The 18,066-nt window shown below is 37.0% G+C and overlaps 1 protein-coding gene across 1 annotated transcript; it reads right to left on the minus strand.

Annotated features, from left to right (window-relative positions):
* Positions 1–2,343: 2,343 nt before the first annotated feature.
* On the minus strand, positions 2,344–4,431 carry flrt1a (fibronectin leucine rich transmembrane protein 1a). The gene has a single exon (XM_067407752.1). It carries the CDS (start codon positions 4,429–4,431, stop codon positions 2,344–2,346), a length of 2,088 nt encoding a protein of 695 aa, XP_067263853.1.
* Positions 4,432–18,066: the final 13,635 nt, after the last annotated feature.

An 18,066-nucleotide genomic window follows, 5' to 3' on the forward strand; every position in this document is an offset into this window, starting at 1 on the left:
ACAAACCAACAATATACATATGTGTGTGTGTGTGTGTGTAAATGGGCTATGTTATCAAAGCAATGGCAACAGTGGGTAGTTGTCTATCATCTGGCCTATAAATAAAAGTCTGAAAACCCCACAGGTAAAATTTAAAAAGGCTCATTAAAAGCACAGTGATATTTTTGGTTTACAAAGAAAAACTTACTGTGAGACTGTAAAACCAATTTGTACTGAAATGCCATGAAGTCTTGATTCATTTCCATCTCTGAAACAGAAGTTAGTAGTCATCCTTTGTGCAGAGAGAAAGGAGAAAGACCAAACGCCAGCACAACAGCAGACAGCAAAAAGATGACAAAACATTTCATGCACAGCTCAACACCACAGCCTTCATTTCGGTTAGGCCCCTGTTTTAATATGAAATCCATGTTTTATCAGTGAAATCTCTTGGTATTTTTCAGTTTGAAACATTCTACTTCTCTCTCACTTTCTCTCTCCATCCATCCTTTCCGATTTTTGACAAGTACAGTACATTGCCAAAGAGTACATAAAATACAAGGCAGTGTAAGCTGTCTTAAATTCTCCACAAGTCCTCAAATACATAAACACAAATACAGCAGAGCAGAACAGAAATGTCCAGAGACTCGGGGAAAGTCTTTCGTACAATACACACATACCTTTTCTCAGTGTCTACCTTTGTGTAAATTGACTGATAAGAGCTCCTTTATTAGCATTCTCTCCTGCTGTTGGCTTAAATTAATGGGTTGAAGACATTAACAAACGGATAATTGCTACACAAGGAAATAAATGAAAAAGAATTTTCAGCAAAAATGTATCCACCTCACAAAATTATACAACAATCTAATGCACTCTCTATCTCCCACAGTGATGGTCCACAGTGTTATGGTTCAAAATCCTGGTTTCCCTCTAACACCCTCCCTCTTCTTCCTAAAACTCGTAACAGTACAACTGCTGTGGTTAGCAGCGAGGCCATATCCTTCTCTTCAGTGACATTTGGAGATGTAAATAAGCAATATTGTGCTAAGAACGTAGCTAAGCAACACCATGGTCCACCTTAACAAAACATTGGTTTACTCTCTGTGCAAAACATTACTGGGGACAATCTATTAAAAACAAGAAAGTTTTGTGTTACCATGAAGTTTTTTACACATATATTCCCATTTTTAATAAGTGTGAGACTGCCATGTTTGTGTAAACCGGGACAGTTTGTTGATATAGTGGGATAGCTTGGCTTGTCTGGATGCTATAGCTTTGATTGGTTGTTTGGGGGATTTAAAAATGGAAAAGTGATAACACAGTGACCTCAGTTATAGAGGAAAACCTTTGTTTGAATATTTCATTGAAACTATCAGCAGGGCTTTATAACTTAAAAGTTAAAGTGAAACAAATTTGGAAAGAACCAAGAAACAAAAATCACTAGGGAACAGAGTCATGACAATGTCAAATATCTAACTTGCGTTGTTTGTATCTATCAACACACCAGGGTTCAGTTGCAATTTTAAAAATTGAAAGTTCTCAAGACACATAAACGCCTTTCATTCATCCTCTCAACTTTACACCAGTCTGAAAGTAAAACAATCAGCGTAACGCTTGTTGGACGTTATCATAGTAGCATCAGGCAGCTTTCAAGTGTATAAGATTTCAAATTATTTTAGTTTTTGAGGCATTTCAAACCTTGCTGTAGTTTTTTAGGGCCATGTCGTTGCTTGGTCCAGACACTCCTTCTTTAATAGGAATAGTAGTCATATTCTGCAGCTCATATCTCCAAAAAACAACTATGCATGTGAACCCATGCATTTTCCATAAGGATCACATCCCACAACGCATTTCCAGTTTCTCTGAGCAAAGAAGTTATCTTCCTTTATGCAGGACTCACAATCCTGGATCAAATCCTTGACTCAGGGACCTTCATTTCATAGGAGTCAACTATTAAAATGTATAGCAGGTTGGTTATTTCCTTTGAGAAGGCTGCCTCTCTCCCATATATGCACTGAGTTCTGTGAACTGTCTGTAAGCTGAATGCAGTGTGGGCTGCCCTTGAATCCACCTCAATGCACAGCCAGAGATAAAACAGCAATGTCAGGGACACTGATCATTACACCGGGAGGTGAAAATAGCATTTGGTATCACCACCTGAAATGGCATCAATGCCTCCTGGCACCACATTTATAATGCTTCCTATAAGCATCTGGGCCAATTAAAAATGTTATAGTCTCATGAACAGCAGGCTACATTGTAATGGAGACCAGAAGGCACAAAGGGATTCTGCAGAGCCCATGTTGATTAAAAACTGTGTATCTATGCAATACATGACTCCTAATTATGGTTTCTAAATCAAAGCTATCATGTGTAAGAGTAATCTATATCTGGAATGCCTCCTTCTCTATAGCCACGGTTGGTACCATAGCCAGAGTTGGTTATGTTTTGGGATGGCTTGTATAGACCTGTGCCATTCGAGGGGAAGATGGTGTGTATAATGTAATCCTCTCGCACTGGTTTGGGTTGAAGAGACTGCCTTGTTGCCATTGGTGTCATCTGAAATCCAGGACCTCTGATCTCTAAGATGGTATTGTCTTTCTTTGTGCCTGACTCAATGTAGTCATCATAGTGTTTGCTCTTGCGAGAGCCACTATGGCTGTAATGGTCTCGTGATGCGAGGTGCCCTGCACGGTGCCCATACCAGCAGAAAATGGCAATAATAAGAGCAAGGGAAACTATTGCCGTTGCACCTCCAATAATTCCCGCAAGTGGAAGAGAAGTCATTTGATCAGAGCTCTCATCTTCCCCTTGTTCATCATCAGGCTGGCCGGGATCAGACGTCTCTGTTCTGGCACAAACTGGAACCTCATTTGATTCTGTGTCCCCGCCAGGCAAACTGCTTCTGCTTCCACTGTTAGACACTAGAGGCACCATGCAGATGATGTAGCTGGAAGCAGGCTGCAGGGAAGTGAGAAGGTACTCCCGCCGGTCACCTCTAACCAAAGTTTCTGTGATGGACCCCATGGCAGAGCTAGTTCCCAGGCGAAGCCAGCTTAATCGAAAGGAAGAAGATGTTTGTGCTACACTCCAAGTAACACGGATGCTGTCATGGGATAAGGGTTTCACATTCAGGGCTAGGTTCTTGCCCACACCACTGCTGCTTAATGTGTAGTCCAACCCTGTTTCTGGAAGACCCAGGCCTGGTCGCTTGGATCTAAGAGTGAACAGGGACCCTTGAGGGGGAGAAAGAGTGGTAGAAATGGCTCCCACCGCTCCTCCACTCACCCTGTTACCGCCAACGCCAACCCCTGTACCTACTCCTCCACCAGCAGCAGCAGCTAACTCACATTCATCCATCTGATTTGTGAGGTCTCTAAGTGCCATGTCTCGGACTCGCTCTGGTGTCTGGCAGATAAAGCCTCTCACAGTAATTGTGTTCCCCTTTGCCTCCAGCCAGTCATGTAGCCAGCGCAAGTTGCACCCACAGTGCCATGGGTTTCCTCGCACAAGCAGCTGCCCAAGGTTATCCAAGTCCCTGAACAATCCTCTGGGAAGGGTAGTCAGATTGTTTCCAGAAAGATCTAGGCGTTGTAGTCTGCGCATTCCATCAAGTGAACCCCGAGGCATGTGTATAAGGTTATTGTCCTGAAGGGAGAGTCTCTGCAGATGGGCACTGGGCAAGTTAAGGGGCGGTGTTTGAAGTGAATTACGGACCAGGGAGAGTTCTGTTAAGTTTGACAGGCGTGAGAAGGTATCGTCAGCTATGCGTTGATTAGCTAAAAGATTACCATCCAAGACCAGGCGGCGTAAAGAGGACAAACCTCGGAAGGCATGAGTGGGAATTGTGGAGATTCGGTTGTCATCTAAACGGAGTTCTTCAAGTGAGGCAGGAAGACCAGATGGGATGCTGGAAAGGTGGTTTCTGGAAAGGAAGAGTAGACGTAGCCGAGGGTTGTCCGCAAAGGCTTGGTCCTCAATACTCACTGTAGAAACAGAGTTGTCGTCGAGATGCAATTTTTCAAGGAGCGGAAGTCTAGCAAGTGCAGTCCTTGGCAACACTCTAATGTTGTTGTCCTGCAGGTGGAGCTCTCTTAATGAAGGTGGCAAATGCATGGGAAAATCATCAAGCTCGTTATCATAGAGATATATAACACGAACAGTAGTGTGATGCTCCAAGGACCTAGGAAGCCCTGCATTATCAATGTGATTGTTCTGAAGATAAAGGACAGTTGCAGATGGTGGTAGAGGTGGGATTGCGCTCAATCCACGGTCGTTGCAGTAAATAAAGTCCTCATCACAGCGACAAACAGAAGGGCACACTATGTCACCTTCACCATCCAATCCCTGTGAAGAAGCTGCAGTCATCTCCAGTAGCTCTGCCAACAGTGTGAAGCACAGCAGCAGAAAGAAGAGCAAGTCTCGAAGCTCCCCTATACCTTCAGGAGCCATCATGCAACCAGCAAGCTCTCCTCACCTCTGCTTGCCTTTTATAGCACAATTCAACCAATATAATGGTTCTTTACAGACGATGATTCAGAAGTCCATTTGGACTTTGGACTTGGTGTGTTTTCTTTCACCCTGCAAATAGATAAGAGAGAGACACACTAGTTAGCAAGTTAATACCTTGCATAGATTTTTATGATGTTCCAATAAAAGTCAGTGAAAGGCTAACATCATACATGGAAGCACATGTTAATTGAATCATGTCCAATTGCTTAGTAATGCTGATGTTAATCTATTTTGGATTCTTGCAGTTCAACTGGTGTTTGAACTTGCTGGCCTCATTTAGTGATGCACTAATCATGAAGTATTAGAATGTTTTGAGTGAGAAAGACTGATATAGTATGACATGTCTTCCTCTTCAATAAAAAGCTAATGTATTACAAGTGTTGTAACTAAAAGTTGCAATGCTACTAAGTTAACTATATTTACTTTAGCAACAGTACCTTAGCAAAGTTTTCAAAATAATCTATCTTTTCCAGTAACAAGCTACTTCTCACCATGTAGCAGTGCACCATGGGTTTTTATGCCATATTATGTTGTACAAAATTGTATTTGTGGATTTGTTCAGATATAACCCAGCCTTTTCCCCTAAAAGAAGCAGTGTTGGGAACACTACCTTGAAACAATATCTTGCTAAGTTACAAGCTACTCATATTGTAAAAACATTTAATTAAGCTACTATTTTGATAGCCACACTTCAGAAATAATAGGCAATAGGTAAGTTTTGCGTGACAATGTCTTTTTAAATATATAATCATCTGATTATAAAATTTATATTATAATCAGACTAGTCATCCTTTTCTCATTAAAGAGGGTTTTTAATGAATAAATCCCTATTAGGCTAACAGCATTAGACGTATAAAAACTAATAAACAACACATGAAATATATACCAAAAACACAATAAATAAAAAAATAAAAATATAGTCATGGAAATCATCTGGGTTAGTGAGATATCTTTTCAAGTATTTTGTGTGTTTTAATTGGAAAGCAATATATTTAGTCACGTCTGGCAGCTAAAAAAAAAAAAATATTCACTATCATTAGGATATATAAAAAGGTAAACATACTACTTTATCTATAAGCGTTTCAGAGATCACAGATTTCTTTGCAAACTAATTATATTAAACTCAGGACAAATATGGATATAGTATGGTTATTGGTTATACACTAAGTTATACACTAATCCCTGGTTTCACAGACAAGGCTTAAGCCTAGTCCCAGACTAAAATACATGTTTGAGCTGTCTTAATTGAAAGCAATTTGCACAATTTGCATTGTTTTGTCTCAAGATGCACACCAGTAATGCTTTTTTCTAAGGCATGTTTACAAAAGCCACTTAAGTGTCCTAATTGAACTAAGGTCTAATACTGTCTTAATCTAAGCCCTGTCAGTGAAACGAGGCCTAAGTGTATCATTTAGAACAAATTAATTCCTATTTAATTTTTTATTGCATGATGACTATGAGACCTAAAAGAATGCATTACAGTCTTCTTCTGTGATTTACTTTAATTTAGAGATCATCATAATGTGTACCAACTTTTGTAAAGTTTGGACATTGTGTTTACCAGAAATAGGCCAATTCGTCATTATGGGCAACACCAATAATGATGACACTGATGCCATTTTGTCAGGAGTATCTGTTGATAGTACATACCAAATTTTGTGCAAATTGGACAAACAACCTAGGATAAATTTGAAAAAGTAGGATTTTCAAAAAATCTCAAGGTGGCAGAAAATGTTTCATGTGGAACTGAATAAGCATATGTTTCATGTAGGTATAACCAATGACCTAAGAAGAGACTCAATTTTAGGGCAGAAAAAGCATAACTGGAAAAACAGTACAAATACAACAGGGTGAAAATGGAGCTACGGTTTAGTGTAAAAGCAGTGCATGTCTGTTTGCAGCAACATATGCTGTGTTTTAAGAAAAACATCTGGTCAAATGAGACTGCTGACCAATATTGAGTATTCAGGTCACTGCATACAGTACAGAGATGAATGACTGAGAGAGAAGGAGACAGATTGATATGCAGAGGGAGTGGGAGGGATTAGGAAACATGTTTGTGTCTGTCTGGATTAAGCAGGTATTTTAGCTTACAAGGTTCACACACTTTTATGTTCAGCCTCAACTGGAAGCAGAGACGATCCACAATATATGCTTATGATAATATACACATGTGTATTTTCTAGAGCAGGGATTCCAACCTGTGGGCTTTATTTGGGGAAAGTCATTTTTAATCATTACTGTTTGGTGGTGATTTGCATGTGCAAGCATTTCTCACATTTTCTTAAGAAAATGTAAACATTTTGTTTTTAAAACAATTAATTTCTTACTATGCTTAAAATTTATAGATGTTACCTAATTTTTTTTCCTTGCACGTTTTTCCAATGACTCTTCCATGTTTCATGTTTCGTGACACTTTTGTAAAATGTCTAGTGAGTAGCGAAAGTTTGTTCAGGGTGTTCACCAAGCCGACATCGATGAACTAGTGCCGATGAAAGCAGACTGCGGGGTTGGCTCATGTCGGCAGCATCTGGGTCCAAAGTTGCCCTGACACACCAAACCGAAGCTCAACACCCGATGGCCAATTAGCACGTCCGTTCTGCGCCTGCGTAAGAAGAAATGCCTTTCCATACCAGCAGGCGTCAGTAGCTGAACAGCCAATCAGAATGATCAGATGGCCAAACTGACCGATGAGCTCCGACACCGATTCAACGTTGAATCGGCCGAAAAAAAAGCAGACGAGGACCAACTTCAGCCAACGGTGCGGAACACACTGAGAAAACTTAGTCGGCCGACCGTCAGCTTGGTGTGTTCCAGGCTTTATGTCAACAACTTTAACATTAGACATTACGTTTATATAATGATATCTTAATTTTTGCTTTTTGACAGCATTTTGTTATTTTTTTTTCTGTTTTCTTTTAATTGACAAAAACACAAAATGCTTACTACAATTATGAGCTTAATTGCATTACTTTAATCGAAGTATTGCATTTACATGAGGTAAAGTTTAATCGCAATATTGCCAAAATCCCATTATAATCGCATTACGAGGGTGCATGTAAATGGTTTCATTGAGCTCTTTTATTGTGACTCGTGTTTCACAGGACTCGTACCTGAGTGCTCCGTATCACAAGTGCAGTGCTGTACAAGGTAAGCTACTGAGCAACCTTGTTATTCTAGAAAATCCATAAATATGTAGCTGCTTATGTGATGCGAATGTAAAAATGTATTATTAAAAGTATTTAATGATAATAGGGCATAATATCCCTGCTAAACATTTTTATATAACCCTGCATAAATTCCATGTTGGTCCAGGCTGGTTTATGCTGGTTAGAGCTAGTGTATTGCTGGTGTAGCGGGATAGTCATACTATTCTCAAGCAAAACTGAGCTGGTGTTGCTGGTCCACCAGCACTCCTGCTCCCTATGCTGGGGACCAGCAAACCAGCATCCAATGCCGGTCCCAGCATGCAGAACATACCTTATGCCAGTGGTCGGCAATAGGCAGCCCGCGGGCCAAAACTGGCCATAATAACAGTAATAATATCTGGCCCACGCCCGCAGCCAGCTTATTTTGATAGCGGCTGGTTCTGAAATAGATCTTCATCTCGTGGTGCCGTCTAATATTATCACCGTGTCTACACCAGACATGACTTTTTTCGCAACAGCTAAAAGCTGTCTACACTGAACGCGACAAACCGACAATTACAAAGCACTTGGACTACGTCAGAAACAGAACAGAGAATCCGTTCACTGTCGAGAATTTGTTGTGTAGCTCATGTCCGGTGTAGACACGGTGTTATATTCTTTGAAAACAGCGACAACTTCATTGCAGATAAGACACGCCGACTTTGCAGGCTTTGCATTCACAAAACAAGGTAGGATGAACGCATAGTTGTCTTTTCATTCTTCTTTGTATGCCCTATTTTCGCTGTCAGCTTTCCTCTTTAGACTCTTTGATAGTGCTTTTTTTTTTCTCTCACAAACTAGCTTCAATGTTAACATCACTCTGCACATGACGTAATAGCTTACCTCCAGTAGGCAAACAAATGCAGTTTAATGCGTGAAGATGCTGAGTGTAAAAGTAGGCTACGTCAAATAATTATTGCAATAAGTTAGGCTCCATTGTGTAACAAGAAAATTAAAATGATACACATTTATTATTCATAGAAAGAGGAAATAAAACATAGTTTGTTAAGAGCATTACTCAAACATGCCATTAAAGGAAGTTGGTGAATGAAGATACTTGCCAGGTCACTACTCCGCTTTATTAATTTATCCAGTGTAAAACCCGGACACTGCCACACTAATGTGGCTTTTTGTTAATGACTGTCCTACTACAGAATTTAACACAGAGTAACAGCTCAATACCAGTTACAAAAGACACTGTAACAGTCTGTCACAGGCAATTCTAGTTGCATTTTTCATCAATTAAAGGTGCCCTAGAACCAGTTTTAACAATATGTAATATAAGTCTAAGGTGTCCCCTGAACGTGTCTGTGAAGTTTCAGCTCAAAATACCCTATAGAGTTTTTTTTATAAATTTTTTTAACTGCCTATTTTGAGCCATAATTATATATGCACTGTTTCAGTGCGCGGCCCCTTTAAATCTCGCGCTCCTCCGCCCCCGAGCTCTCGACTGCCTTAACCAGCATAAACAAAGTTCACACAGCTAATGTAACCCTCAAAATGAATCTTTACAAAGTGTTCGTCATTCATGCTGCATGCATGCATCGATTCCTGTGAGTACAGTATTTATCTGGATGTTTACATTTGATTCTGAATGAGTTTGAGGCTGTGCTCCGTGGCTAAAGCTAACCCTACACACTGTTGGAGAGATTTATAAAGAATGAAGTTGTGTTTATGAATTATACAGACTGCAAGTGTTTAATAATAAAAATAGCGACGGCTCTCTTGTCTCCCCGTGAATACAGTAAGATACAATGGTAACTTTAACCGCATTTAACAGTACATTAGCAAAATGTTAACGGAACATTTAGAAAGACAATTGAAAAATATCACTCAAAATATCATAATATCATAGATCATGTCAGTTATTATTGCTCCATCTGCCATTTTTCGCTGTTGTCCTTGCTTGCTTGCCTAGTCTGATGATTCAGCTGTGCACAGATCCAGACGTTAATACTGGCTGCCCTTGTGTAATGCCTTGAACATGAGCTGGCATATGCAAATATTGGGGTCATAAATATTAATGGTCCCGACTGTTACGTAACAGTCAGTGTTATGTTGAGATTGTCCTGTTTTTCGGAGGTCTTTTAAACAAATGAGTGAAAATTTAGTGCCGAAAATGTTTTTTTTTGCTGACCCCTGCCTTATGCTGATGACCAGCAATGCTATATTTTTAAGCAGTGATAGCATTGTGAACTGTATGAAAATAAGTCTTAATCTGCCCCCGTAATCATAATTTCTGTGTAAAGGAATAAAAGTTGTTTGTGTTTAACTGCTACTATTGTTCGCTTCAGCTGGAAATGCAGTAAATTGTATGTATAGGTATTTTTTTGTTGTTTTTTGTTAGTTTTGCAAAAATCTTGGCAATGAGCCTATGTTGATTATATGTGTGTCAGACCCAGACACCATAGCTTACAAAATAGCTTACAGATTGACTGTAATTGGACCATCCACACAGCTGGTGTCTTTGTATGTATATGTGCACATACTGTATGCTGGTATGTGGATGTTTGTATCTGTAGATGGCATATGTTTTATGCATGCCATCCTCAGTGTGTATATGAGATGTTTAGGTGCACATGTGGAGGTGAGTAAGGAGTGTGGTGTAGTCACAAGGGGACTTGTAAAAATGGGGCTGTCCAGACAGACTGCCGCCTTGGGGTGTCTTGCTCTCTCTCCTTTCCAATATTCCATCCATTGGGAGGGCAGGACAAGACTATATCAATTTACATTCAGGGACTCTGGGACAGACCAGAGGAACATCTGAATGACTCTGTTTGCATCGCTTCAGTGCTGTATCTACCACTAAACTCAGTGATATAAAATGATTTCAGCGCATCCCTACTGCCAATTGGTAGCTTATAGTAAAACTGTGTTTTATTTGAAGAGAACAATACACTAGTCTGGCCATACTCCTGAGGCTATTTGTCACAAGAGCCATACTATAACAATAAGGTTTGGAGTCACACGTCCATTTGTATAAAAATGCTTGTTTCATCTAGCTGTTGTTATGTACAGCCTATTGGTTTCAAAAAACAGCTCCAAATGTTCTAGACTGTCAGTGTGAAACGAAAGTTGTGATCATCTTTTCTTCTTTATTGTGACATACACTGTATCTGAGTTAAACGGATTCTTGAACAAGAAAAAAAAAATGTAGGGTAGGACTTTATTTTGTCTATCGGGAATTGATCGCAGGAAGAGTGAGTGGATGTTATTTGTGCACAGATAAATAATTTATAATAAATACTGCAATATTACTTAAAAAAATAATTGGCATTTTTTATTTAATGGTGAGTTTAAACAAAAATAGTAAATGTCCCAATTGTTTTGAAACAGCTTAACACATTCATTTAAAATCAACTAGAGTGCATTCAGAAAGTATTGTTAGTGCCCATTTAATTATTTGTTTGTTTGTTTGTTGCCCAAAACAAAGGTTTGACATTTTGGTATGTTATCTTTTTTATTTTTGCTGTTTCATGAATAATTTTTTATCTCTTAATTATTAAAATTTTGCTGAAAAGGCATTACATTGCTTATAGACTTTAAATACAGATATAATGTGAATGATATCTTTTAATACATTTGATAGTATTTCATATTTAAACAAAGCTATCCTTCTCAAATGATTGTCAATAAACAGCAGGTTCCTGTTGTATCAATTTAGCCCATATAGTATGACAACATACCCGGTATAGATCCACATGTGTTCAATGCAATGTATCTTTTTTTTCCCCTAGCAATGTTCAATGTAAATTGAAAAAAATAACCACTCTGAGAATCATTTACTAGACTTGTGCATTACAAGTCTAGTAAATGTGCATCAAGTTAATTTCAAAGTATTTAAATTTATATTTTATATCTATGTAAAATTGTTTGACTAATAATATATATATATATATATATATATATATATATATATAAATATATATATATATATATATATATATTTTTTTTTTTTTATTTATTTTTCTTAGAAAGTGATTGTTTGTTTATTTATCCATGTCTTTTTAGTTATGTACATGGAAACCCTATTTAGAGGTTGTTCCACATTATTAAGCAAGTCCCAGTTCTCATGCAATATGGGGAGGAAGAAAGATCTTTCTGAAGATGAAAAGCATGAAATGGTGCAATGTTGTGCAAAAGGCATGAAAACAACTAATATTGTGTGAAACTGAATGGAGATTATCAAATTATCATAAGATTTGTGAGTGATCTAGAGCACAGCAGAATTCGGTCAGATAAAGGCTTATTAATGAAAGTTCCTGTCAAAAAAAAAAATTATTCTTTTAAAAGGGCGGCTATAAAAAAAAGCCAGTGTTGAGCAGCAAACAGGTATTTGAAGCTGCTGGTGTCTCTTGAGTCTTGATAACCTCTCCATGCAGGCTGGCAGTTGTGCATAAAGATGCATTTCAGCCAAATTATTTTGTCTGAGATTGATACCAGTTATCTAAAAAGACATGGATAAACAAACAAACAAACACTTTCTTAGAAAAACTAAAATCTAAATGTTTGTGTACTGAAATCCTATTGATGTGTCACTTGCATAATAAATAAATAAATAAATAAATAAATAAATAAATGAATAAATAAATAAATAAATAAATAAATAAATAAATAAATAAATAAATATATATATATATATATATATATATATATATATATATATATATATATATATATATATATATATATATATATATATATATATATATATATACAGTCTCCAATCTCGCTGCATAAAAACTGGACGACTGAATGAATACTGAAGTAGAAGTGAATGGTTGTGGTCTTCAGACCGTGCATATTTTTTAAAAGCATGCTTATGTTTCAATAGATCTTGAAGTTTGTATTTTGGCTTTTTGACAAATGGACTGTAAACACTGTTAAAACACAAATTTATGGCATCATGTGTCGGCTGCAATATTCCTGTGGAAAGTCGTTACACGCCATTACAGCTTATCTGTCAGGCAATGCATTGCTGTAAATATTTTGGGAACTGAAAATGTCAGATTTAGGAGAGAGAGAGAGCGATGGGTATGATGATGGACGTTTACAAGTAACTGAGGAAACAGAGCGATTAAAGGTTGAATGAAAGCTGCGAGGGAGATGGAGGGACAGGGGTGAGAGACACTGTTAAGTCAGTGAGCTCTTGGATTGATGTTTTGGGATGAGATGTCTCTTTATACAGGTCCCACTGTGGATTTCACATAGCGTTAAAAGATTTACCTAATCCATCCGTCAGTTTACTGAGACAGGCAGCATGCCAGTCAAGTCTATTCATACTCCTGCTATCAATTTACTATCAATCTATCAATTTATTTTTACAACAGCCTGTTCAAGTTGTGAAGTAAAACACATTTTAACCTTTTCAGATCAAACACATAATGCTGATTATTGCCAATATTCAATATTTTAACTTAATAAAAACAAGTATTAAATGTATGTGTCAGTGTATTAAAAACTTAATACATTAATCAACAAAATCACAGTAAATTAGATAATATAGTTCTTTATCTTAGCTAGCTGCTGTACAGCCGAAATGAACTCTGTTTGCATCATTGAATCATGTTCCTGTTATCAGTGTAAAGCTGCTTTGACACAATTTGTATTGTATTAAGCGCCATATAAATAAAGGTGCACTGTAAAAAATGATCGGATTTTAACAGTAAAAGACTGTAAAAATGCTGCTACGGAAAGTTTCCATGCTATATACGGTGAATAACTGTAATAGATCTAATGGTACATTTAATGTAATTTTACGGTAAAATACCGTTAAATTCACAGTTTTTGGAAATGAAAAATAACAATTCATTGTACAATTTACAGTGAAAAAATGTAAATTGACATTCCCACAATTCCCTGCGTGACACTTCACATTTTATATATTTTCGTTGAAATAACCCTTTTTCTTCTTAGTTTTTCTCATTTTTTTCTAATCAGTTATGTACATTAGGGTTTTATGTTACATCTAATCTTGTTAAATTAATGTTTATTGCATTTTTTAACATTATATCAGTCAATGAAATACGTTATTTTACCGTAAATTTAACATATTTTTTTTTACGTTGCTACTGTATTTTTTACGGTAAAGTTCTGGCAACCACAGCTTCCGTTTTTTTACCGTAAATTTTACTGGGATTTTTTTTACAGTGTGACTTGACTTGACTTGACTAGGCTATTTACGGTACACTTGTTGTGAAAAAATCCCACCAATCAGAGAGTAAAATTGTGACAAAAAAGCATGCTGGGAACATCCACTCCCATGAAGCATCACAAATGACATTATCGAGACGGTCTTGCTACGCTGGCAAAATAGTAAAATGTGTGTTTGTTTTAATATATATATTAAAAAAACATTAAAAAAAAATATTGTTTCTATAGATATAATTAACAACTTATATTTCTCCAGTTGTATTATGTCATTCAAAATGCTTCATGGGATTGAAGTTTTTTCCCTCACTAAAGCAATTAAAGGGTTCGTTCACCCAAAAATGAAATTTCTGTCATTTATTACTCACCCTCATGCCGTTTCACACCCGTAAAAATGACTGGAATAAATACTTCCAGAACCAACACTGCTGAAAAGTGGACAGTACAGACTCATATCTGACTATCATATTATTTGTGGTGCATGCACAGCGCCATATGAAATAAAATAGACTATTTAACCCTTAAACACATACCTCCAGTCTTTATTGGCCCGGGACATCCTTCACTACCCTCCCCCTCATTCATTTTTTTTTAAAGTTAGACATAAACTGTCTTTCACTCTAAAAAATGCTGGGTTAAAAATAACCCAAGTTGGGTTGAAAATGGACAAACCCAGTGATTGGGTTCTTTTAAATGTTTGCCCAACCTGCTGGGCAGTTTTATTTCCCACACAACTATTGTTTAAAGATTACTATATGTCTGGCTTAAAATGAACCAAAAATAGGTTGGAAATTAGAAATCAGACAGATAATTACTAGAGGCAACAATAATAATCAAAAGGTGAACATTTATTAATAAGCAATTTAATAAATGTTTAGTTTATCCCAAGGTTTGCCGCAGCCTTCCAGATCCAGGCCGTATCCAGATGAGAAGAAGGACCTAAATCGTTTCAACTAAATTATCCCCTGCGAAGGCCTCCTTCCCTTTCCTTTCCCTATGTATAGACATCCGCGGACACAACTAATTTTTCTGTATTATGCGGACCAGACAAGTCATTTGGCAAATATCACTTTTTGTTTTAAAAGACCAAGCTTCTGCACAAATGCAAACCTATAGACTAAACAAGTAAATTAATGGCAAAAAAGTAATAATTAACCATTTTTACAACGGAAATTATTCAATCAAAAAACAACTTTTGCTCGATAATAATTTTCCTGTTGTCACTGTGAAGCTGCTTTGAAACAATATGTATTGTGACTTGACTAGATAAATTGTTATTCATTAAACTTACTAATAAATGTTCATTTATTAAACATATTAATAAATGTTCATTTATTAAACATATTAATAAATGTTAATTTCCAACATACTTTTGGGTTCATTTTAAGCAAGCAATACAGTCATTTTTAAACAATCGTTGAGTTAAATAAAACTACCCAGCAGGTTGGGCAAACATTTAACCCAAACACTGGGTTAAAACAACCCAATAGCTGGGTTAAAACAATCCAGTGCAGGCTGTTCTAACTTTAGCAGGCCAAAATTAGTGAAAATGAATTAAATTTGGTAGTGGTATCATGGTAACTTGTCTGTATTCACGGTAAACCTGCTGTGTATCTAAGACATATATATGTCTGGTGGTCTAAAATGTGTTTATATCATGGGTGTAGATTTTTTAAACGTCAGCCTAGTCAATTTTTTCTTTCATTCTTTCTTTTTTTTATTTACTTTGGAATCTGTAAGTTACTCAGTATCTTTTAGTCTTATAGTTGTAGTGTGTCCGACAAATATGTGAATGGGCCACTTCTTTACTGGCCACAATTATATGTTGTTGTATGTAAAAGAAGCATACATACTTTGATTATTCAATAACAGCTTTCAGGTTTTGAATAATTTCACATTTTTGTTTTTTGAGAACTATTGCTGTAAAGTGGGAAAGGAGAAACACAGACAAAAATTACAGACTTCTCCTTTAAAACGACATTGTGGTTCCAAACTCCATATTGTCTCTGACATAATATACACAAGCCACAAATCCTAACAAGACCTGAGGAAGAGGGAGAAATAATGGTTTTCATATTCTCCTTGTGTCAGCAGTCTGCTGTCAGTGCAACTACATTTTACTGACAATCAAACCTTCATATCTCTATCTCTCTCCCTCCCGCCTTTCTTTGAGAGTGACGTTAAATAAGTACATATTCCAGATCCCTGTTGGATGCTAAAGGAGCCGTTCCACCATCAAAACCTGTTGCCATCGGATTCATCTGGCTCGATGTCTGTCCCAACAGAATCGCTGATTAAAAATAAATCCTGGAAGCATTAGCGCTGAAGCTGTGTTCGCCTCCACAATCAAATGGCAGGGGACTGAACAAAAAGGCCACACAACCATGTGAGGAAAACTGGCGGAGAAAAGAATATTCAAATGTGAATAACTGAATACGAGAATACGAATTAAATCTTGTGCTATCATGTTTTTTTTGTTGTTTTTTGGCATGAAGGATATGCTTCTTATGGAAACTTGTTTCTGCCACTGAATAAAAAATGAAAAAGGTATAACTGCGACTTATCTCACAATTCTGCACAATTCTGACTAGGGCTGGACGATATGGCAAAAATGTAATCTCGATAATTTTTTCCCATATTGATCGATAACGATATATATTTTGATATATAAACTGTTAATGCTGCCAGCTTTAAAAGAATATCTCAACTATGAAAAATTGGAGGGTTCATTAATTACATTTTAAAGTATAGTTTATTAACAAAAACAGACACATTTGGCCTAAAAAAAAATTAAGACAACTTACAAACTTAGCGTGTGACTTTTGATTATAAACAAGCCTGAAATACGCCGGGACTCTTATTTTGAAATGTCTACACAATTGCGGGCTGATCCTTCAGATTCTTACAACCGTCTAAAACATTTTATATAAAGGCCATAAAGTAGACATTGTAATAATTCATCAACTTGAGTTCATTAGCAATTGCTTTGCATAAATCTGCGCTTTTAAATCACGTGGGAATGGCGGCGGGAGTTCTGACGCACACGTAACGAGCAGGTACGAAACACGTAGGGCGAGGGGAGATTTTCCACTAGTTAATCGTTCGCGGATAGTTTCATTAGCTTGGGCGGATAAAAAATAAAAAAGGATAAAAATGATAAAAGCACAAATGTGTCTCCAAATATACTTGGGCGGCCATTAACACTCTGAGGTCTGAGGGTATCGCCGGCGATACCACCGCATTTTTTTTCGTACCAGTGTGAAAGAGACTCAAAATACTCCGTCAATGTTGCACATACAATTAAGAGTTATACACCATTTTAATCTGTTGAATATCTTCTTTCATTTGTGTACACTCAGAGTAAAAACAAAATGCTGTGCTTTTTGTAAAATAAAGAAAACTAACATGATGCGTGATCTCTCGTCTCCCTCTGAACAAAGTCCAATCTGATAGTTCTCAGAAAATGAACTGTAACTTAGTGAATACGAATGACAAAAAAATTAAACTTATGTCTAAAGAAACGTTGAAATGTCAGATTTTAAATCGTGCAAGTCAAATTGAAAACAGACATTTTGTGTTTATGTAATCTGTATGAAAAGAGAGCCATGTCAGAAGTCTGTGATTCAGCTCATTATCGGCTAATGCAGCCACGCCCACGGAGCCAGCGCTATTCAGAGGCAAATTCAGAGGCAATACATGCATTCATCGTCTCAATCGTGTATTTATTGTCTTGAAAAGTGTTTATCTGGGTGTTAAAGCCGTGGTTAGCGAACTCTAGAAGACATGCCGTTAGTTCCTGGTTCTTCTTCTTCTTTATATGGATGTGGCCTAAAGGTGTACAGAGCGCCCTCCGGCTGCAAGTATGAATTGTATCCAGCACTCATAGTGATGATATATAGAATAAATATAGAATAAATATTACTCCTCTGTATAGAAATTTGACATACACATATAAGAATCCATCAATATTTCTCCAAATGTGCATGCTTTAAGCTAAAAGCCTATATGAAATGCCATAGAGGTAACATAATTGTTCAGACACTTTGCATCACAGAAATACATTATATTTTAAAGAATATAATAGAATTTAAATTGAGCTGAGACATGATTACAGAGGGTTTTTTCACACCCTACCTGACTGAAAGGCCTCATTATTATGCAAGTCATTTCAGGTCATTATTATGTGATTCTTATGTCTTCTCAGGTGTAAATGGCCCATTATTCATGATCATTCACGCCT

This window comes from Chanodichthys erythropterus, chromosome 13, assembly GCF_024489055.1.
Source record: "Chanodichthys erythropterus isolate Z2021 chromosome 13, ASM2448905v1, whole genome shotgun sequence".
In the NCBI taxonomy this organism is placed as follows: domain Eukaryota; kingdom Metazoa; phylum Chordata; class Actinopteri; order Cypriniformes; family Xenocyprididae; genus Chanodichthys; species Chanodichthys erythropterus.